Genomic DNA, 23,008 nt, shown 5'->3' with positions numbered 1-23,008 from the left:
GGGCCGAAGGGCCTGTTCTGTGCTGTACTGTTCTATGTTCTAAGGCTTTCCTCCTTGCTATTTACCACCACCAATTGTCGTGATATCGTCAAACTTACTGATCATAAGCCCCACATTCCCTTCTAGATCATTTATGTACACTACTGTTGGGTGGATGTACCTTTAAGAAATGGATGTGATGTGACCTGCAGTGATGTCAGTGTATGGGTGGAGCTGGGCTGGCTGTCTTTCACTTTCGTTTTGAGCTAGCAGCTGCAGTGTGTTTGGTTTCGTTTTCAGAGGTGGAGAGCTGCATTCAAAGCAAGCAGCTGTATAATGATCTCTCTCTCTACAAGCTAAAGAATGTCTCCTGATCATTGATGATTTCAAAGTAATACCTGTTTCTGTAGAGCATTTAAACCTGTTGTCTTTATTTTAAAAAATAATTTAACTTATGGATGTTTTTTGGGGAGTTATTAAGGGTTACCTATAGAATATTGTATTTGGGAAAGTATCAGTGTTTGTAGTTGATAAGCTGTTTACTGTGTGTTTATAAAATGTTGACTGGATTCATAGAATAAACATTGTTTTGTTTTAAATGTACTTCAGCTCTCTGTTGCACCACACCTGCAAAGTGGGCCCGTGTGCTCCCCATAACCAAAAATCTATTTCAAGTTGTCGATCAGGTGAACTCCATGATGTGCGTTGGGATTCTCTGAACTCCAGCCCATAATACAACAAACAGCAAGGGACCCAGCACCAATCCCTGCAGTACACCACTGGACACAGGCGTCCAATCACAAAAACAGCCTTCAACCATTACCCTCTGCCTCCTGCCACAAAGATGATTTTGGATCCAATTTTCCAAATTGCACTGGAGTCCATGGGCACTTAACCTTCTCGATCAGTCTCCATGTGGGACCTTGTCAAAAGTCTTACTGAAGTCCAGACAGACTGCATCAATTGCAATGCCCTCATCGACACACCTAGTTACATCCCCAAAAAATTCAATCACGTTTGTTAGGCATGATCTCCCTCTGACAAATCCGTGTTGACTATCCCTATCCTTGATTAATCCTTGCCTCTCCTAGTGGAGATTAATTCTGTGTCTAAGAATATTCTCCAATAATTTCCCGACCAATGATGTGAGACTCACTGGTCTGTAATTACCTGTTTTTTCCCTACTTCCTACCTTGATTGCTGGTACCACATTAACTATCCTCCAGTCCTCTGGCACCTGTCCTGTAGCCAGAGAGGATTTTAAAATTAGCGTCAGAGTCCCTACAATGCTATCTCCTGCCACCTCACATAGTGGCCTAGGCTACATCTCATCTGATCGTAGGGATTTATCCATTTTTAAGCATGCTTAAAAACTCGTCTTCTCAATGTTAATCAATTGTATCACAGTACCCCACCCTGATTTCTAAACCTACATCATCCTCCATAGTGAATGCAAGTGTAAAATATTCTACCTCACCCAAGTCTTTCAGCTCTAACACTTATATTCAGTGCATCTCCCTCTAAAAATATTATAATGGATTCTGTATCCACAGCCATTCCTACTAAAACTGTTCATTTCTAAATAATATATATCTTTTTTTTTAACTCTAGCCTTTCCCTTTGTTTGTTTGGTTATGTTAAACTTATGTATACCTTCTAACTACCAACTGGCCATACGCCAGAAATAGTTCTTTCCCTATTCACTTTATCAAGATCCCTCGTAATTTTGAAAGCTACACTCCTCTTAACCTTTGTTCTGACAATACCCCACTTTCTCTTATCTTTCGTGTGTAAGCATATCATCCCTGACATCACAATAAACCTAAAGGAAAATACTATGGATGCTGGAAATCTGAAATAAAACAGAAAATGCTGGACATGCTAATCAAATCTAGCGGCATCTGTTGGGAAAGAAAGTTAATGCTTCAGATCATCATAACGCTCTTGGTATTTTTCCTTGACCTTCTGTATAAAATATGGTCCTAAAATGTGGACACAGCACTCTAAGAATGACATAATTACTGTTTGAATAGGAATAGCATTTTGTCTTTGCATTTAGTACCTATACCTCAATCTATAGACTGAGGACCCAATATACATTTTAAGCTCTATGAACTTCTAATGTTACAGATTTGTATATCTGAACTTATCCTTCCAATCCTTTTAAAGATTTAATGAGTATTTTTCCTCATGTTTCCATTCAAAACTTTACCTCTTATCTCCACAATAAATTTGAGCTTTTAAGTGTTACATAGTCAATTAGTTTACATATACATTTTTTTTAATAAACAATTTTATTGAGGTAGTTTTTGGCTTTGTAAACTGTTACAGACATCAACAGAAAGAAAGCAAAAAAGGCAAAAATGTGCAAACATCCACATACATTCAATACTTCAATCGTGACATACTGCACAAGCCCGCTCCTCTCCCACCGGTACTACCCGCCATTTTATCCCTCCTACTCTACTCTACTCTACCCCCCACCCCCTGCTGACGCTCACTCTCCTGCAAAGAAGTCAATAAATGGTTGCCACCTTCGGGCGAACCCCTGTACAGATCCCCTCAAGGCGAACTTAATTTTTTCCATACCCAGGAAACTCGACATGTCCGCAAGCCACAACTCGGTCTTCGGGGGCGTTGAGTCCCTCCACGCCAATAGTATTCGTCGCCGGGCTATCAGGGAAGCAAAGGCCAAAACATCGGCCTCTTTCTCCCCCTGGACTCCCGGGTCTTCCGAAACCCCAAAAATTGCCACCCCTGGACCCATCGCCACCCTTGCTTTTAGCACCCGGGACATGACACCCACAAAGCCCTCCCAGTACCCCCTAAGCATGCCCAAAACATATGAACGTGGTTCGCTGGTCCTCCCGCACACCTAGTGCATTTGTCCTCTATCCCAAAGAATTTGCTCATCCGAGCCACCGTCATATGGGCCCGGTGAACGACCTTAAATTGAATCAGCTACATATACATTTTTACAATGATCTTATCTATTCGGGTATAAAAGTCGTATAGCAAAAAAGCTGATGGTTTCTAGTCTGCCCATGTCTAAAACTGTAATTTACTATGATTAATTTTAAATGAGTGAGGATTGCTTATAAAACACTTAATATATAGTTTCTGTTTATTAGTTGGTGGTCCCATAGTTGCAGTAATTTCAAATTACTTAATAATTTGATAAGCCATTTGATACTGATCCTGCCTGCAAAAGGTCTAAAGAATGATTTTACTGTCTTTTTCCAGACGAAAGTTAGTGACAATTAAAATTCAAAGCAGCTTCAGGAATATTACATCGGTTATGAGGATGGCGAATAAAGGTATTTTAATGTTTTTATTTCTAAGAGTTATTGAAATTCTTTTCAAATCAAGTTTATTTTTATACAATGTTGAGCAATGGAACCTTGGCGTCCCACACGTGCAAACCAACTAGATCGAAAGAATACAGAAGCATGCTCTGAGATTGATCTTAGGCCCTCAGTACCAGTCTTGCAACAATGCCCTTTGTGTAACAAAAGCTTGAAAACCTACAAACAAGGAGTTTGTACTTGCCGCTAAGTTCAGGAAAGCCCTTTTGCAATCTACCTAATTTCAAAACTGGTTACCCCCGCCACACCCAGAGCAACCAACGTAACTTAAAAGTTCAACCCTGTAAAATGCAGTCTTCAGGCTACGAACTGAATAAAATTCCATATTTATTATTTTAAGTACGAGGCTCCGAGTTATCTTTAAGCACAGTTTCTGTGTTTGTCATTTAACTCCTGACCTTTCATTTACTTTGTGTTAGATGCACAATAGAACTCTCAAAAATATACATATCGGTCGGGATTCTCCAATACAGAACAGGCAGCACGGTAGCATAATGGTTAGCACAATTGCTTCACAACTCCAGGGTCCCAGGTTCGATTCCCGGCTTGGGTCACTGTCTGTGCGGAGTCTGCCGTTCTCCCCGTGTGTGCGTGGGTTTCCTCCGGGTGCTCCGGTTTCCTCCCACAGTCCAAAGATGTGCAGGTTAGTTGGATTGGCCATGATAAATTGCCCTTAGTGTCTAAAATTGCCCTTGGTGTTGGGTGGGGTTACTGGGTTATGGGGATAGGATGGAGATGTGGACTTGGGTAGGGTGCTCTTTCCAAGAGCCGGTGCAGACTCGATGGGCTGAATGGCCTCCTTCTGCACTGTAAATTCTATGAATACCGCGGCCAAGTTCTGACGCCGGCGTGAAAACCGGTGCCAACCACTCCGGCATCGACGGTTCCCGATATTGAGAATTCTCCCCTTCCTTGGGGGCTAGGTCGGCGCCGGAGTGGTCCCCACAGCTGCAGCCGGTGCGGAACTTTCCGGATTGATTCCGGGCATGTGAGGAACGTTCCGGCATGATTCCGGGCACGTGTTGAACTTTCCAGCATGATTCCAGGCACGCGCGGAACGACCGGCGTGATGATTCCACGCATGCACGGGGGTTCCCGTCTCCGCACTGGCCTCTGGGCAATATGGCGGAGCCATACAGGGGCCTGACGCGCAGGAACATAGGCCCCCACGGAACGAGCCTGCCCGCCAATCGGTAAGCCCCAATCGTGGGCCAGGTCACCGTGGGGGCCCCGGGGCCTGATTTTCCCCCCACCCCCCATCCAGGGTGGCCCCTGCAGACACCCCTTACAGGTCCCGCCATGTGGGACCTGAGTAACCAATGCCGGCGGGACTCGGTGACCACTCGGCCTGTCGGGTCCCGGAGAATCGGCGGGGGGGTGCTGCTTTCAACGACCGGCGTGGCGCCGATCCCGCGGGCGCCCGGAAATCGGCGCCAGAGAATAGGTAAGCGGCGTCGGGGCACGATTCACGCTCGCCCCTCCCGGGGATCGGAGAATCCCAGTCATAATGTTTGCTGTAAATGACTGACATTGTAACATTGTAAGTAAACTGCTCCAGCAATGCTACTGTATAAGAAATTTTAAACCTGAGGTAAAATTGTTTAATGTCGGTTTAGATAGAAAGATAGAGAATGGCACGATTTCTCTCCACCTTGTTACATGTATCAGCCATGGCATATTGGTGGAACTCTTACCTCTGAGTCAGAAGGTTGTGGATTTAAGACCTGTTCAGACATTTATTCCACAATCAACGGCACTAACAGATGATCTTGTTGATGTTTCTCTATCACTGGAATGTATCTTTTCTGAGTATTCTGAAATTTCTCCTGAAATGTCTACCACTGAATCTCTACTGGACTATCCCTTAACCTAATTTCCCAGTTCACTTTAGCCAGCTGTGTCTTTATGCCCTCATAATTAATTATTTAAGTTTAAAACACTAGTCTTAGATTGACTCCCTCAAACTGAATGACTCCCTCAAACTGAATGTACAAGTCAGTCCTATTATGATCACTGCAACCGAGGGGTACCCTCATTATGAGGTCATTATTAATCCTGTCTCAGTGCACATTACCAGATCAGGTACATCCTGCCCTGTGGTTGGTGCTAGGACATGCCGCTCTAAGGAATTGTTCCAAAAACACTATAAACTCATCATCCAAGCTACCTTTGCCAATCTATATGTAGATTAAAATCACCCAGGCTTTTTGCCATCCCTTTCTCACAAGCCCCCATTATTTCTTCCTGTATACCCCATCCAACAGTATAGTTACTGTTAGGATACTTATAAACAAACCACTCCCATAAGTGAATTCTTGTCTTTACTGTTTTTCACCTCCATCCAAACTGATTTTACACTAACACTACCTCTAATTGTAACAATGTCATTGTTAATTGACAGAGCTACCCCTCCACCTTTTCCTAACTTCCTGCCATTCCTAAATATCAGATATCCTTGAATATTCAGGTACTAGTCTTTGTTCATTTTGCAGCCATGTATATGGTGGCTATCTGATCATGCGTATTTGTTTCAATTTGTGGTGTCAATTTAATTTATTTTGCTATGAATGCTGCGAGCATTCAGATACAGACCCTTTAGTTCTGTCTTTTAACTTTTATTTGTAACCTCTCTGCTGATGTAAAAGGCACTATTTGCCGATCACAAAACTTGGAAATATCGTGAACTATGAGGAGGATAGTAATATGTGCAAAAAACTGAATCGACTTCAACTGGAGTAGGTAGGGAGGCCATTTGGTATGGGTGTTAAAATCATGAGGGGTCATGTAGACTAGATGAGGAGAAATTGTTCCCATTTGTGGATGAAATGAGAATCCGAGGTGATTGACAAAGAAGGAAAGGCAACAAATGAGTGGAGGGTTATGGGCAGCCAGGAAAGCGGAGTCGAAACTACAACCAGATCAACTATGATCTTATTGAATTGCAGAACAGGTTTGAAGGGCCAAATGTCCTACTTGTGCTCCTAAGTCCTATGTTCCTATGACATGAGGAAAATCATTTTACACAGCGAGTGGTTATAATCTGGAATACACTGCCTGAGAGTCTGGTGGGAGAAAATTTAATCATGGCTTTCAAAAGAAAATTGAATCGTTATCCGAAAATGAAAAATTAGGAGGCGTTTAGGGAAAAGGAGGGGGAGTGACACTCCTGCGGAAAGCTGGCACAGATGCAACAGTCCAAATGGCCTCTTTATCTGCTGTATCCATTCTGTGATTCTATAATTTAGTTGCATAAAAAAGAAACGGCATTTTGTAATACTGACAAGCTGCAAAATTATTTTGTTCAGCGTAAAAACGTTATATTCCGATCTAATGCTTGTGTGTTGAAATATTGGATGCAGTTTAGCCACCTTTTCTTCCCCAAAAAGGTTCAAAGATTCTCTGCCAAATAGAGGAGCCAAATACTTTGCTTCCTTTATAATAGTTTGAAAGATTGGTGCATTCTAAATAACTGCAAAGTTTGTATCGTATTGGCAGAGGGAAGGAGTACAAAGAATGGGTGTTGCTTCTTCACGCAAAGTGTAGTAGAGATTTGGAACTTTCTCCCACAAACAGTAGTGGAAGCTAGAACAGTTGTTAATTTTAAATCGGAGATAGCTAGATCTTTGTTAAGTAAAGATATTAAGAGATATGGGCCAAAGGCAGGTATATGGAGTTCGGCCACAGATCAGACATGATCTCATTAAACGGCAGAACAAGTTCGAGGGGCTGAATGGCCTACTCCTGTTCCTCTAACACCCAAACTATTTACCATAATTAATTCTGAGGTACAAACTGCTTTTTAAAATGTACTGTTGTTAGAATGGTTACTTTTATCAAATTAGTATCATAGACTCCTAGACTAAAACAAACAAGTTTCACATATTAAATCAACTTTGTTCATACTTATTAATCTCCCTTGTGTTGTTGCACATTAGGCATGAAGACCAAATGCTGCATTCCGGGCAGGCAGCATTAAAGGGCTGGGGACAACTTGACACAGACTTGGCAGGGGGGTGTAGTATGAGGTAGACATGAAGAGGAAGAATTGAGGGAAGGAAATGAGAGTTGTGTTAAGGTGAAAAGTAGGAAGAAATGGGGCAGATTTAGAAGGTAGGAGGGACTGAGGAGGAGATGTGGAAGAGAAGATGAAGGACTGGACAAAATGAACAGAAGTGGTTCAGGATGTTTGGATGATTAGTGATGGGAGGACAAATGGCATATTGATGCTCTGTTAAAGAAGAACAAATGGGTAATTTCTCTGCTCAACAGGGCTGTGATGGGTCAGTTACAATTTGTTGCTTAACAATGGGAGCAGTTAGCCCCTGACAATTTCCCTACTGCTCACTGACACTTGACGGACATTTAATTGCATGCAGACTCAAGCTGCTTATTTCAAATAAATTGAGTCTGGGCTGTCTGATATTTACCTTTGAATAAAGATGTTTCAAGTAATTGATATTTATTTTGATATAAATTTGAAACTACCTGAGACCCTAATGGGGTTTATCTTTCTTAACATCTGTTACAGTTGCAAATATGTCATTGCTTACAGTGACTATTGCCACAATTGTCATCTAAAGTAGAATAATATTTGGCTACCAATGTTTAATTATTCTGTTTTGTATTCGTAGCAGTAAGTTGTTTCGTTTTTCACATTTTAGTTCACATTGTACAACCTATCCGTGGACCTGGAGATGGAATGGAAACAGAAGAACCATCCAAACCTGTGGAAAATACCACAGGACTGATTAAAAAATTCCATCATGCTCCACGAACTAATGTAGTATCCAAGTCTTCTCAAATTGTCACTAAGCCTGGTGTCCTTCAGCTTGGGAAAGTTCAGCCTGACCAAGGAATTGAGGTAGAAGCTGTTAAAATCTTGGTTCCCAAAGCTGCTGTAATTCATGAAATTCCCACAAAGAGCACAAAGTTAAATGACTCTGCAGGTTCTCATAAAGGTGAGTTGTTGAGTCACTTGGAGAATACAAATGAGCTCAAGAGGGAACTGACTGAACTAAAAGTCTCCATTGAAAAATATCAAAGTTCAGAAAGAAAACTCCTTCAAGATAAAGAAGGGCTCACCAATCACATCCGGGTACAAACTGAGGTGAGATCACATCTACGTTTAAGTTTAATTATGGTAACTTGAGAGCTATGCTCTTGTCTTGTGTTTGCATCTGAGTTGTAAACTACTAATGAAAGTTAAAATACCACAAACAAATGTCTGGAAATATACAGAGCATCTGTCTTCACTTGTGAAGAGAAAAGACAAACCATGCCTATGTCAGAACTGAAAACCAAGAGATACACAAATAGTTTGGTGAGTTTGGGAAATGAGTTGGGAGGAAAAACAACAGATGCTGTAATCACAGATGGGCTGTTTCTAAAAAGAAAATGGTGCAAACATTCAGCAGCTCAGGCAACATCTGTATCATTGACCTGTAATGTCACTGTTTCTCGCCCACATTTGAAAACTGACCCACTGAGTGTTTCCTGCATTTCCTTTTTTTTAAATTCTGTATTTGCAGCATCTGCTGTAGTTTACTTTTGTTATTGCTAAAAGTATTTTCCAATTAAGGGGCAATTTAGCATGACCAATCCACCTACCCTGCACATCCTTGGGTTGTGGGAGTGAGACCCTTGCAGACACTGGGAGAATGTGCGAACTCCACATGGATAGTGACCCAGTGCCGGGATTGAACCCAGGCCTTGGCACCGTGAGGTGGTAGTGCGCCATTGTTATTGATAAAGTTAATGGATCGGATAACCTGAGGATTGCTTAATAGCAAATCAATATGTGAACCAACATCTCAGTGAGTCATTGAAATATATTTAAAAACCTTCACTGCTTAGCATCCCCATGTAAAACCAAACAATTATGCATTTCCTTGTCTTGATTTAAATTTCAAGTCCTCACAACACTTTCTTGTTATCATGTTGACTCTGCAATTCTTTATGACCTCTGATAAAACATTTTTCAGAAAAATAGAAAGGAAAGGCTGGATTTATTTGTGGTAGGGCCCTGCCACTGGGTCGGAAAGCAGAGAATACCTGCTTTGGCAGTCAGCAGGATCCGGGACTTGTCAGTGGAAGCCAATTACTTGGTATTAAAAATGACCACCTGCACCCTAGAGCAGTAGGCCCAATCAAAGGGACAGTAGGTCAGGAGCACCATCCAGAACAGTGATCATTGCTGGACTACATCTGGAGGAGGTGGAAATGTTGGACATGCACTCTCTCAACCAGGTGGGTGTGGACTAGGGGATCTGGGCCAGGTGAACAAGCCCAGTGAGGGCAGGCGGTGCTGTTGCCATGGGGGTGCCCTTGCTGTTGATGCTTCCCCCTCCTTGGGCCAAAATGAGTCTGAAAGGTAAGTCTGCCCCACAGCTGGAGGCTACCAGCATTTACCTGGTGGCCTTCCCATGCGGCTTCTTAAATGCCAGCAGAGACAGGAAGGGGCTCAATTGGGCTGGGGTCATCTATCATTTTTCTTGCTGTTGGGAACGGGAAGATGGCATGGTGACAGGAAAGTGATGGGCATGCCATCCGTTGCCTTCCCATGCCAGCCATCCTGTCTCCAAGACCACCCCAAGGCTAGTAGAATCCAGTCAAACTCTGCAGGATGAACAGTAATTGGTAGCTTTCATATGTGTAAAGATCATTTAATGCAAAATATTTTTCCCCTTTATTTCAGGTAAATCGTGAGCTAAAGAAACTACTTGTTGCTTCTGTTGGAAATGACCTTCAGTATCATTTTGAGCGCATGGCCCGTGAAAAAAATCAGCTAATCCTGGAAAATGAGACGTTGACTCAAAACCTAGCTCAGCTCTCTGAGCAGCTGGAACGGATGACCATACAATGTGATGTATGGCGCAGCAAGTTCCTTGCAAGCAGGTTACATACTTTGCAGCCATTTGTATGAACAGGCTTATGAGCAATATACTTTTGTTTACACCTTTAGTAACATTTTCTAATTCCATTGCTTGCATCATTTTCACTGGTAGTAGGGTGGGGAATGCTATGATTAACGTTTTCCTCAGACTTGAGGTAGTGTACTTGTTAAATATGCTAGTTGTCCTTTTACATTAGTTGCCATTTCAAATACATGGGAAATTCTCTGATTTTTAAAGCCTATGGTAATTCACTGAAAATGCTTCAATACTTTTTGGAAGATTGTGCTGTGAATTCTACATACAAAAAAGTGAAGTTAAACAAGTATCTCGTAAGGTAACAAAGGTCAGTGTTTCCTATAATTTTCCAGTGGAATCCTGGTGTTCAGATAAATCATTCCCAATTAATTATTTCAGAAAGGATAGCTATTCAGAGTGGTAGATGATTGTAAATAGTGTTGTTCAGAATTTATATGAATGGTTTAGACTTCGGATATGCAATTTCTAAATTAGTAGGTAATGCCAAATGATGCAGTTTGGGGCAGGCAATAGTTATATAGTATGGAGTACAGTAACAAGTTATATTATTGGGTCCATATCCTGGAACTCTTTTCTTAGCAGCACTGTGGGTGTTCTCACAATAGATGGACTGCAGCAATTCAAGAAGGCAGTTCATCATTGCCTTAACTTGTGGACTGGTCGTATATTTGGCACATGAGTTTCATTACAGATAAGTGTGAGGTATTACATTTTAATATTTTGGCATAGAGGGCCAAAGGGATTTGGGAGTATAAATACCCGCATCACTAAAAGTTGTGACACGTCCATAAGGTCAGAACAATAGCAAACTAAGCACAAAGTTTATTTCTAGAGGGACAGAACTGAAAAATTAAGAATGTGCTAACCATGGTCATACCGCACTTGAGTACTGTATACCGTTCTGGTTGCCATTTTATGAAACTAATATAGAGGCACTGGAGATGGTACGAAAAAGATTTACAGGGATGTACAACCTGAGACTCCTTTGTCTTGAAAGGGAAGGCTCATGGGTGAGCTAATAGAGGTCTTTAAAGTTATAAAGGCTCTTGATCAAGTCAACACAGTACATTTCCACTTGTGGAAAAAGCAAAACGAAAGCCCAAAATATAAGATATAGTCACCCAAAAATCAAATAGGGCATTCTGAAGAAAGTGATGATGAGAGTCTCTTACCTGCTCCTATAGGAATCAGTTGAGGCAAATTGTATAGATGCATTTAGGGGAAACTAGATATGTTTCTGAGGGAGAAGGGAATAGAGGGGTAGACAATAAAGTTAGGTGAGGAAGGGTGGCAGCAGGCTTGAAGTGAGCATGAACACTGGCATGGTCTAGTTGGGCTGACTGGCCTGTTTCTATGCTGCATGTTCTGTCAAATTCTGCATAAAAGAATACTGAAATAGAGAAACGAGATATCTTGCAACCTAGACTGGTAACATTGGTTTTAGTTGCTCAGGAAATTATCTGTGAACCCTGAGAAAGATATCTGTACCTGACTGTATATACTTAAGTAAATACATTCAGCAAAATAGTGCATTTATTTTTGAAATGCTAATTTTATATTGTGCAATAATTAGTTATAATAGATTTTAGCCAGTGTTTTCATTAAATTTATTGTGCCATTATATGTGTATTTCAGCTTCAAAATTCCTTTTAATTTGAGCTCTGTAGATAATGTAAAATGTTTCTTGGTCCATGTTTAATGGCTTTGTTGAATGTTTACTCTTAGTAAATATATTTTTCCATTTATTATGCATAAACATTTAGAAATTTAATAAATCACATGTCTTCATCTTCTTTTCATGCAGAGTGATGACAGAGGAGCTGACCCATGCCAGGACATCTCTGCAGCGTCATGTTAGAGAAACCCAAAGTGCAATACAGGATCTTCTTGGTGAACGTGAGCAATTTCGTCAGGATATGGTTGACTCCCATAGGTATGTTTTTATCCTGTGCAGTCATATGATGTTTTATCAATTAAGCGATAAATTCTCAACCCTAAAGTTGCCGATAAATAGGTCCTAGTTTTCCTAGGCTAGACGTGAACTGCCCAAGCCCTAAATATATCACAATAGTAAAGTGACTGACTATTAAACATTTCAATTTAGATCAAACAACCTAACGCCCATTATATTTCCCATTTTATTTCAACAAAGTTAACCTGGTTCTTTAGCACAACACTTTTTATACTACTTGATGGGTATTGTTTCTACTTGCCTCTTTTTTTTCTGTGCTTTCGATGCATTGTTATTTTGGAGGTGTGAACCACTTCTTAAAAAGAAAATTGAGCCAGTTTTCTGTCAGTTTCAGTCCACTGTACACCATGGCTCCAATGATATGACGAGAGATTTTATTTTATGGAATTGTGGGCATTCTGGCTTGCCTTTTCAGAGGAGTCAACCAAGTTGCTGTGGGTCTGGAGTCGCATGTAGGTCAGACCAGATAAGGACAGCCGATGTCCTTCCCTGAAGGATATTAGTGTACCAGGTTGTTTTTTACGACAATCAAAGATAGTTTCATGGTCACCATTACTGAGACTAGCTTTATATTCCAGATTATTTAACTGACTTCAAAATCCACCAGCTGCCATGATGGGATAAAACCCCCAACGCATTAGCCTGGCCCTCTGAATTACTAGGTCAATGACATTATCACTACACTACTGTCTCCTCATGTCAGCAGATTAATCTGGATTTGTTTTGTTAACCTGGGAATGGCTGTTGCAGGGTGGGCTATCTTGTCAATGATGCCAACAACTAGATATAAAAATAAACTCCTCCACAGTGTGGATGCGATTCACCGACCTTGTCGAGCCCGACTTGGTGTCGCGACAAGGCCGTTGAATCTTGTGAGATTCGCAATGCTTGAAACGTCTCAAGTTTGAAGTCCAATCTGCTGAAATTACATCCTGTATTTCATGTTACCATAAAGGAAACCTTCTCTTGCAAAATAGTCTATTTTAATTCTTTGGCGTTCTCCATCTAATGCACTTTTTTTGGATAGCCTTAAAATGGATAACTATGGTAATGACATTGTTTTCAAAATCATCCATTAGGTTTATTTCAATATGCACAGCTGGGTTGAGGGCGCCTTCTCCCTGCTCCTGGGAGTCACCGGCCACAACAGCAAGGCCTTATCCGGGCACCGATTAGTGCTGGTCACCACAAGTGTACACCAGGCATAATGGCCATTCCAAGAGTCCTGGGAAGCATTGGAGTCCCTGTGCAGTTGGGGCAGGGCACTACCTGGCCACCCTGCCATTGACTGTGGGTGGGGGTGTGGAGAACCCTCAAGCTTACTTAGCGATCGGGACACCCTTTCAAAGTAGCGTCCTGGTCTCGGAGGAGCTGGTCTGGCCAGCGAGTTTAGTTCCCCAGTGCTGAAATAATTTCTAAGTGTGGCCTTCACCGGTGAAAACTTCCCAAGCCCCATAAAGTAACAAAATGTGGGTGAATAGAGGTCTGGATCTCACCCAAAAAGCTAGTGGGAAACACCCCTCCAAACTCACCCAAATTGACACTAGGGCACAATTCTGCGGTCTCGTCGCACCCGACTTGATTTCGGGATGAAGTTGTTGAAAGGCGAGAGGCCTTGCGAGATTCTCAATGCTTGAAACATCTCAGGAGATTCAACATTGAGATTCGTTGGATGCTGTGATCCAGATCAGCATATTGAAATGATCATAATTGCTCATATAAATACAGGGTTTCACTGGCTGCGACTGGGAAACCTCGCCAGGGTTCCGTTTAGTACTGGTCCATGCAAATGTGGAGCAGTTGTAATGCATGGGGGGGGGGGGGGGGGTCTCCCCCAGGTCATTGGAGACCCCCTGATGGTCGGGACAAGGCAGCCTGGCATTCTGGCTCTCGCTGGGCACGCGGACAGCACCATGACATTTATTTGATTTTACATCTGAGTATTACATTGAGTATGAGGGCTTAACACAGCAGGAACAATTGTTGGTACTCTGAAAATAGTGTTACTTGAGTTGACATAATTGCTTCCGGAGCCAGACTCCAAACATGGCAATAAAGTTGATATTGAACTGTCACAGTTGTGGACGATTGAACAACCCCCCACCCACCCCCGGAGCCTTGCACGGCTGCTCCTGTCCCTGCCCCAAGGTTCCATTCCATTCTTTCTGGCACTGCCGCCCTTTCCTTGGCAGCACAAGTCAGCCACGACAAGCCATGGAGACTTGACTCTTTTCCACACGTGCCTAAATCTGCAGAGCCGCTTCCTTGTATTCGGGTTCTCATGAGCGCTGCACTAAGTTATGTGCACTTGCTCCACGTTTCCTGCAAAGTTCCAAGTCGCCAGGAACATGCCTCACAAAAGATGTTGTAAATCACATTGTTCTGAAATCCTGTGTGATTTGAATTTGAAATTGGGGAATGATTCCAGTGTGTGGTCACATCAATGTGATGCAAATTTATTAAAACTAAGTTACGGACATTTTATGATGGGAAATGCAGCCATCATTGACCGTGGTAGGGGACAATCCCATCCTGAAATTATGCTGCCAGGAAATATGCCTAATGCCTTCTCCTGAGATTTTTCCAATCTAGCCACTAAACATGCCCGCCCCAGTCGGTTGAGGAAAATCCCAGCCCTAAATATAGAAGAATGCATGGTAATGTAGGAGATCTATGTAAAAGGTAGAATTTTTTCTAACTTGATGAAAGGTAAAGTAAAGAAAATAATTCACCTGAGTATTGCAATGAGGAATGGCCTGAATTTTATGAGCTGTGGCCAGCAAACAACTTTTGTCATTCGTTAAGCTTCCACTTGTTCACAGAATTTCTGCTAACACTGTGATTTGCACTTATTACACAATCAAAGCAGTGTAGCAGACATTGACATGTCACTTCAACCAATTGAAGAATCTTTACTGAGACAGAGTCTGAACTAGGAAGTATAGGTTGAATTGCATAATTCCAACAGAAAATCATCTAAAATAAGTAGGGGGAAAGATTGGAGAACGAGAAAAATAAAAGAAAGGAATCATGGGCAGGATTCTCTGCCGCAAGTAGCAGAGTTCCCGATGCAGCTGAGAATCGGAAAACAGGTGGGTGCTGATCCCGATCTGATTTTCCAGACCCCGCTGGCGGTGGTATCCAGGTTCGCGCCCCACGCCATCAGGAGGATGCAAACAGGTCAAATTGATGTGATGGATAACTGGATTTTCCAAGCCTCTGGTCCTCTGGGCCAGGATTCACGTGGACGAGAATTAGTGCACGTATTTCCCAGCATGGTCCTGGCGCAGTGGACCAAGTGGATAACTCTTTTAGGGAGTTTTCCCCAAACTCCATTGGACCCCCCCCCCCCCCCCCCCCCCACAATGCAAATCCTGCCTTCCCAACCCTCTCCAGAAACTCCCCCATTACAGAGACCCCTGCCTGTAAGCTAGAGAGCAGTCCAGACAGAGACAGTGGGGAAAAAAAATATTGCCTTAAAACTCGCCTCTCCCCAGGGAGAGAAAGCAGCACCTGCAAATTCTTATAAAACCAAAATCATATCAACTGGGTTTAAACCCTCAGATATTTGATCTGGAAGGCTTTCATTCACAACAATGTGAAATTGATTTTACTAGGCTGTGATTGACAGCTTGGACACAGCCAGCTGTCTGGATTATTTAATATCATTCCTTTTCATGCTTGAGTGAATCTCAAATAGCCTGCTGGAAAGTTAACCGTAATGTTTATAAACATCTAGCTATGATTGATGGCTCTTGGATCACATCAAAGGCAGTTAAGTGCTTTCTGCAGAGAAAAAGGGGGCGGCCACATTGCGGGATTCGTTAGAGAATCCCTCGCAATCCTCACCATGCATAAATTTAAATAGCATGCTGCCAGCACAAGCGCAAATTTGAGGCGATTCATCTCCGGCATGAGAACATAGACTCCCAAGAATTGAACTCCATTTTTACTTTTAAATAATCTAAAACAATAATTAAAATCTGAAGGAATGAAACTCCACATTATAAAAATTATCATTGTCACCGAAAGTTTGGCAAAAACAATTATCAAGTCTTTCAATTTTCACTTCCACTTGAAAGAACAAGCCCGAACCTTTTCTGGTCTGGTAAGTGTGTATCTAGTGTGTAAGTACTACAGCTTCACACCTTTCATGCATTTGAATGCCAAGTCTCACCGTAAGGTACCAGCGCAGCAAAGCTTCTGGAGGAACGGAGTAACTGCAGGTAAAATGAAAGTAGAAGAAGAGCTGGGTGGGGAGTTGGAGGCTGAATTTTGGGAGGAGACCCTGAGGCGAGTCAATGCATCCTCGTCGTGTGTCAGACTCAGCCCGATACAATTCAAGGTGGTCCACAGGGTGCACATGACTGTGTCCCGAATGAACAGGTTCTTTGAGGGGGTGGAGGTTAGGTCTGGGCGCACTGCGGGAGGGCCTGTGAATCATATCCATATGTTTTGGGCATGTCCGAGGCTGAGGGGCTTCTGGCAGGGGTTTGCTGATGTCCTGTCAGAAGTATTAACGGTGAGGGTGGTACCGAGTCCAGAGGTGCCGATCTTTGGCGTGTCAGAAGATCCAGGAGCTCAGGGGGTGAGAGGCCTTTGCCTCCCTGGCGGCCCGGAGACGGATCCCACTAGGTTGGAAGAACTCTGAGCCCCTGAAGTCGGGGGTATGGGTTAGCGATATGGCGGGGTTTCTCAGACTCTAAAATCAAGTTCACCTTGAGGGGACCACTGCAGGGTTTTGCCCAGAGGTGGTAGCTCTTCATCGACTTCTTCAAAAAAAATTAAGCTGTTAAGTGTTGGGGAGTTTAATCCTGGAAGAAACTATGGTTGGATTACAAGTATATTTAAAGGCTTCCAATACTTGAAACAGTGTCTAAATGTTTCATAAATAGTAGCAAACTTAGATTAGAAGAGTTATTTTAGTAATAAAAATAGAAAATGCTGGGTAATCTTAGCAGGCTGGCTGCATCTGTGGCAAGAGAAATGGAGTCAACGTTTTGACCGAAATACATATGACCCTTCCATTAAACTGAAAATTTATCTTGGACTTGAAACGTTAATTATGTTTCTCTCTCCTTGGGCACTGCCAGACCCGCTGAGTTTTCCCAGCATTTTCGTTTCTATTTCATATTTCCAGCATTCGCATTATTTTGCTTTTATCCTGTTATCATAATTACGTTCCCATCCAAGATGAGCAATTGCACTGCAAATATAGTGCTCCAATAAAAACATTACAGTTACCCTGAATAAAGCATCTAACTTTGTACAAGTTAGTTCCACAGGGGTCCAGTTTTGTTTTTTTAAATCATCCCTTTTTATTGTACTTCACAGATTCCTTGAGGAGCTCTTGGTATCTCTGCAGTGGGGCCGACAACAAACTTACTATCCTAGTGCACAACCACACACCACGGGAGAGCTTGCTGCTGTCAATCTTAAGTTATCAGAGGCTGTTAATTCTCACCTCCTTGGAAAACTGAATACAAGTAAAGCACAAAAGACTAACCAGCAAGTTGAATTATGCAACACACCAGCTGAAAAAATGGCTGAAAAGGTACAGTATGATCCTGAAAGGAAATGGTTTCACAACAGTACAAACACTGCTAATGAGAAAGTCTGGTACTTGAAGATGAAAGCATATGTTAAAATATTGATTTTTAACTTGGTGTTTTAATAGATTTTAAATCTCAGAAATGTTTTCTGTTCAAATACTGGTTTCCTTTCAAAACAATTGCATGTAACTTACCTCCAATGTTTTATAGCTGACTCAGTAACATTAAAATAACATTTGATTATCATGAAATATAAAAAGTTTGATTATTAGAACTATGAGTGAACTTTAGAAATATATGTTCACAGATGTTCACAGTCCAAAGATGTGCAGGTTAGATGGATTGGCCATGCTAAATTGCCCGTAGTGTCCTAATAAAAGTAAGGTTAAGGGGGGGGGTTGTTGGGTTACGGGTATAGGGTGGATACGTGGGTTTGAGTAGGGTGATCATGGCTCGGCACAACATTGAGGGCCGAAGGGCCTGTTCTGTGCTGTACTGTTCTATGTTCATATGTAACTGGGTCTTCCGGTGGCGAAATGTAGGTGGAGGTTGCATGTTGGGTGGCTCCTGCTAGAGCTTTCGTTTTTGGCTCTTTTCGCTCAATTTGAAGGGGAAAATTTTGTGATTGAGCTCTAGAAAATTTGCGGCAACTAAAGGATGTCAAAAATCCAGAAAGAAGAATACGGGACAAAATTGTGCGAGCGATCATCCGTCTGAGAGCTCGAGTTCGGTGCGGAGTTCTGAGGGAGGAAAGATAGCAGAAGCAAGCTTGCCAGGTGGGGCTGCACCCATTACAGTGGATAAGCTGGTTGAAGTGATGGCAGTGGAGATCGGCAAACATTTCAATAGGCATCTGAAAGAGATGTTGGCGTTGCACAAGGTGTTGGTGGATAATAACCCTGGCCACAATAAAGGAGGCTTTGGGAAAGACCACATCAGTGCAGAAGCAAGGCCAAATGTTGAAGGGGGTGGAGGAGGTTGTCGCGGCATAGCGACCAGTTCACCTCGATGGGCGAGGAACTGCGACGGGTGGGGGTGAGCAACAAAGGGCTGTGAGCCAAAGTGGAGACTGTTGAGAACAGGTCACAAAGGCAGGATCTGCGGATTGTGGGAGGGCCGGAAGCTGATGGAGTGTTTTGTGGTGATGTTTGTCAAGTTGTTGGGGGAGAAGGACCCCATCCTCTATGAGCTCGATAGAGCTCACCAGTCGCTCCGGCTGAAGCCAAAGGCGAATGAGCTACTAATAGCTTGAATAATCTGCTTTCATAGCTACCGGGTGAAAAATAAAGTGCTGAGATGGGCAAAGCAGAATCGAGAGGTATGGTGGGAAGGCAGTGGTGTTCGTATATATGGAGATTTCACAGTGGAGCTGGCAAGATGGCAGGCGGCCTTTGTTCAGGTGAAGGTGGTGTACAAGAGCAACGTGTGGGTTGGGACGGTCTACCCGGCAAAGTTAAGAGCTGCACACAACTCCAGGGACGATTACTTTGAAACGGAGGAGGAGGACATCATGGGGCAGTTCCACGGTCACTGGGGCGGTTCTCGGGACTTATTGTTTGGGCTCCTCTGGCGCCGAAAAGTCTGGCCTTCCATTCAATGTATCGATCTGTGTTTAACTTGTTTCCATTGTATCTGGGGATCGCCCGGTATTGCCTCATTAGTATGTTAACTGGTTTCTTTTCACAGTGCTGTTTGGTTTCTGCAGCAGTCAAAACTGGTTTCTGCAGCCGTCCCAATATACAAGCGCTTTGCAAGCTGCTTGCTTTACAACATGTCCATTTTCCCTGCATTCCTTGCAATCTTCCATTTTGTGTTGGGCAGTGGCCACCCCAGGTGGCTACACTCCCTCCTTGTGATCCTCATGAGAAATCATGAAGGATCACCTAAGTACGGTGTCTTTGGGTTCCCTGACCTCAGCGAGTTCCATGGCGCCTCTTCTTTCCTCGACTATGGCAAAAGTTTTAACTAACAGTTTCTGATTGGCGCTATGTCAAAGGGGACATGCATTACCAATTCGAATCGGGAACCTCTAACTATCTCAATAAACTATTCTCATCTCACATTTAAAACATCCTATAACATTCTAAACCCTTACTCATTCATACAACAGTATCTTTACATTTCGTTTTCTGACTCGGCAGTCGAGCGCAGAACATTATAATACATCCACAATAATCTTTATTTACAGATCGTATCAAAATTAAATCTTTTATTATACATCAAGGGGTTGGGGGGATTGGTGGAATCCGAAAATAGGGCATTGTACTCTGTAAATGGTTGAGGCGCAAGAGCAGGAGGCTCTCCTTCTCCATTTTCTTAACCGGAGGGTCTGCACTATGATGCAGAGAACTGCAATCACCAAAAGTGATTCAATGACGTACGAAAGTGAGTACCAGTTCATGAATTTTGTGCACCAGGTCTGGTCCTTGCTGTTCATTACTGGGCTTTGAGAAGTCGGTGTGTGGGAAACATTAACGGCGGGGGTCATAGGGGAAAAATGGTTTGCGTCCGCGCGCAAAAATACAAAAACAGTAACTAAAAGCATGTAGTTCTTCATCGTGGTCTTCTTCCTTCTGTCCTTTTGTATTGCTGATCTTGCTCTGATCCTTCCTTCAAACGTTCGAAAGCTATGGGATCAAGCACAGTATCTGTCAATAATTCGTTTAATACCTGTAATGTTAGTGTATCTGTCCTCTCATTCCAATTGTCCCTTAAATGAATGGCCAAGTCACACCCTGTGACTCCCCTCATTTTTTTTTCAAAAGCGAATTTAGGACCAGACATATATCTAACAACTGTGCCACTGCGAGTCGTCTCGCAGGTTTTGCGATTTACCATCCGAATGTTCCTGGATGTAAATAGCATGTGGGGTGGCGGTCAAAGGGCTACCTTAAACAAAAATGAAACCAAAGTTTAGAAACGAAAAGGTCGAATGAGTTGCGTATGGGCCGCGACGGGAAAGAGTTGTATGGGATCCCCGGGTAGGGCGTGCTGTGCTGTACCCGAGCTTAGCTGACCAAAGGGGGGTCCTCAGACAGGGCGGGTCCTCAATGCCGTTTCTCCACTGCCTGAGCAACCTGAAATGAACGGGCAAGAATGTAGTCGTAGTGGAATTGCAGCCTCTATTCCCAGAATAGAGGGGCACCTAAAAAAAAAAGGAGCCAAGATACTCCAACATCTGTAAACAGAAGACAAGTCGTGAACATTGTCGGTTCACCAGAGGACATTTCAACTGAGTGAAGTTCTCAGAAATATCGGCGGACAAACTAACGTGCATGTGAGGTGGTCACAAGCTTTTCAGCTGAAAAGTAAGTGGCCAATCTCCAAATCAAACATTTAACATACAAACGAACATACATACGTGCAGGTTCCATCAGTGGTGGCGTGGGGCTGTGAAAAGCTGTTTAAATTTAAACACCGAACATTTAACAAACCCATACAAACAAACATGCAACGAATATCGTACAGGTTCCATCAGAACGAAGGATACCGTAAATCACATTTGGCTGGGGGTATAACTAGCATATGGAGTCAGTGCAGTGTGACCGAAGAAGAGGGGAAGGAGAGAAACAAAAATTAATTGGCATTGCTAAGGTACTCCTGCCATGAGAAGTGGTGGGTAAGCGCTCATAGTTTGCATGGGGCAGCTGGGACATTGTAGCTGCTGTGGGTGGTGTTCTCTTTCATACCTGGGGGCGGGTCTAGCTGGTGCTGGGGGCCTCCTGCAATCTCGGGCAAAGTGTCCTGGCTGCCTACAGTTGTAACATGACCCCTGAGGCATATAAGGCGGAGCAGGCACTCTGGTGCATTGTTCCCCCAGTGGGGGGTCGGGGCTGTTGGTTTCCTTGCTGCTTCGGGGGGCATTGGTGGGCTGATTCTGTTGCTGTTTCGGGGGGGGCTTGACATTCTCGAGCGTAATGTCCTAACTGTCCACAGTTAAGACATTCCTGTGACTTGGTCTGATGTGGGCTGTTCCTTCCCTCATTTACACATGCGGGGTTTTGATGTGTTTTAACTGGATGCATGTCTGCATCTGCCTGTCCTTCCTCGGGTTTTATAAATTCGGTTTTGCCTTGTACTGATTGCTCCCAAGCGTGGGGCAATCTTTTCAAAACCCATTTCTCATTATGGGCCTCTTCTGAGGGGTCATAATTGCTGCAGACATTCTGTCCTGCATCTGTGGCGTGGGAGATTATGGTGCGGGTCCATTTAACCATATTATCTCGGGTTAAATGTGCGCGGTCTAAATCACCAAAAATGGCAGTGAAATGAATCCACAGCCTTCCTGCGAATGCTGTGGGATGCTCTGTCCTCTTCTGCCTACACTTATTTAGGCCTTCGACTGGGTCTCCTCTATTGTACCCTATCGTGTCTAAAATAGATGTATGTATCTCCTCTAGTGTGCCTCCTCCAACGTTCTGTGGGTCGGAGAGGGCTGCTACAACCGATGAGTCTAAACTCAACACTGTGAGCTTTACTTTCTCTCGCTCATCCAGGCCGTACATGATAGCCTGTTGCTTCACTTTCGCGAAAAATTGGTGGGGGTCTGCAGTGGGGAGGAACGGGGTGATTTTCTCACACGCGTCCCTGAGTTGTGTTACAGTTAAGGGGGTGGTGTAGGTGATGTCGGGTGCGCCTTCTGTGGTTGCCTTTCTTTGGGTGGTGACTGGGTTCATAGGTGCGGGTGCTATCTGATCTGTGGGGGGTTGGGGCGCTTTCCTTTTCTGTTGCGCTGCTGGCGCACATGTTCCCTGAACATAGCGCTGCGCTGTCTCTCTCAATTCTTGCCAATCTGGGGCATTTTCCTCATCTAACTATAGACTATAGAGAAATACAGCACAGAACAGGCCCTTCGGCCCACGATGTTGTGCCGAACTTTTGTCCTAGGTTAATCATAGAATTTTGGACAATTTTTCATGGCCAATCCACCCAACCTGCACATCTTTGGACTGTGGGAGGAAACCGGAGTACCCGGAGGAAACCCACGCAGTCACGGGGAGGATGTGCAGACTCCACACAGACAGTGGCCCAAGTCGAAATCGAACTTGGGACCCTGGAGCTGTGAAGCAATTGTGCTATCCACAATGCTACCGTGCTGCCCTTAAGAAGTTAACCTACACTCTATTAGTCTACCCTAATCCAAGTACCTATCCAATAGCCGCTTGAAGGTCCCTAACTTTTCCGACTCGACTACTACCGCAGGCAGTGCAT

General features: G+C 43.4%; 2 protein-coding genes across 7 annotated transcripts in view; one reads left to right on the top strand and one right to left on the bottom strand.

Moving 5' to 3' along the window:
• nme7 (NME/NM23 family member 7) overlaps positions 1-5,119 on the bottom strand; it is a 305,234-nt gene extending 300,115 nt beyond the window's left edge. For 4 of the 5 annotated variants that reach the window (XM_038802057.1, XM_038802053.1, XM_038802055.1 and 1 more), the window contains exon 1: positions 5,039-5,105. In XM_038802057.1, the coding sequence (XP_038657985.1) occupies positions 5,039-5,080 (42 nt within the window). In that variant the 5' untranslated portion in view covers positions 5,081-5,105. Of the gene's footprint in view, positions 1-5,038 lie in introns of all 5 variants that reach the window. The other variant, XM_038802056.1, reaches the window with a different exon arrangement.
• Positions 1-23,008, top strand: part of blzf1 (basic leucine zipper nuclear factor 1) — a 33,441-nt gene that overhangs the window by 1,159 nt on the left and 9,274 nt on the right. For both annotated transcript variants that reach the window (XM_038802051.1, XM_038802052.1), the window contains exons 2-6: positions 3,223-3,296; positions 8,006-8,451; positions 10,039-10,238; positions 12,078-12,206; positions 17,580-17,799. In XM_038802051.1, the coding sequence (XP_038657979.1) occupies positions 3,278-3,296; positions 8,006-8,451; positions 10,039-10,238; positions 12,078-12,206; positions 17,580-17,799 (1,014 nt within the window). In that variant the 5' untranslated portion in view covers positions 3,223-3,277. The remainder of the gene's footprint in view (positions 1-3,222; positions 3,297-8,005; positions 8,452-10,038; positions 10,239-12,077; positions 12,207-17,579; positions 17,800-23,008) is intronic.

This window comes from Scyliorhinus canicula, chromosome 7 (assembly GCF_902713615.1).
Source record: "Scyliorhinus canicula chromosome 7, sScyCan1.1, whole genome shotgun sequence".
In the NCBI taxonomy this organism is placed as follows: Eukaryota; Metazoa; Chordata; class Chondrichthyes; order Carcharhiniformes; family Scyliorhinidae; genus Scyliorhinus; species Scyliorhinus canicula.
The sequence above is the reverse complement of the archived record's forward strand: the minus strand, read 5'-3'. Positions and strand labels throughout refer to the sequence as shown.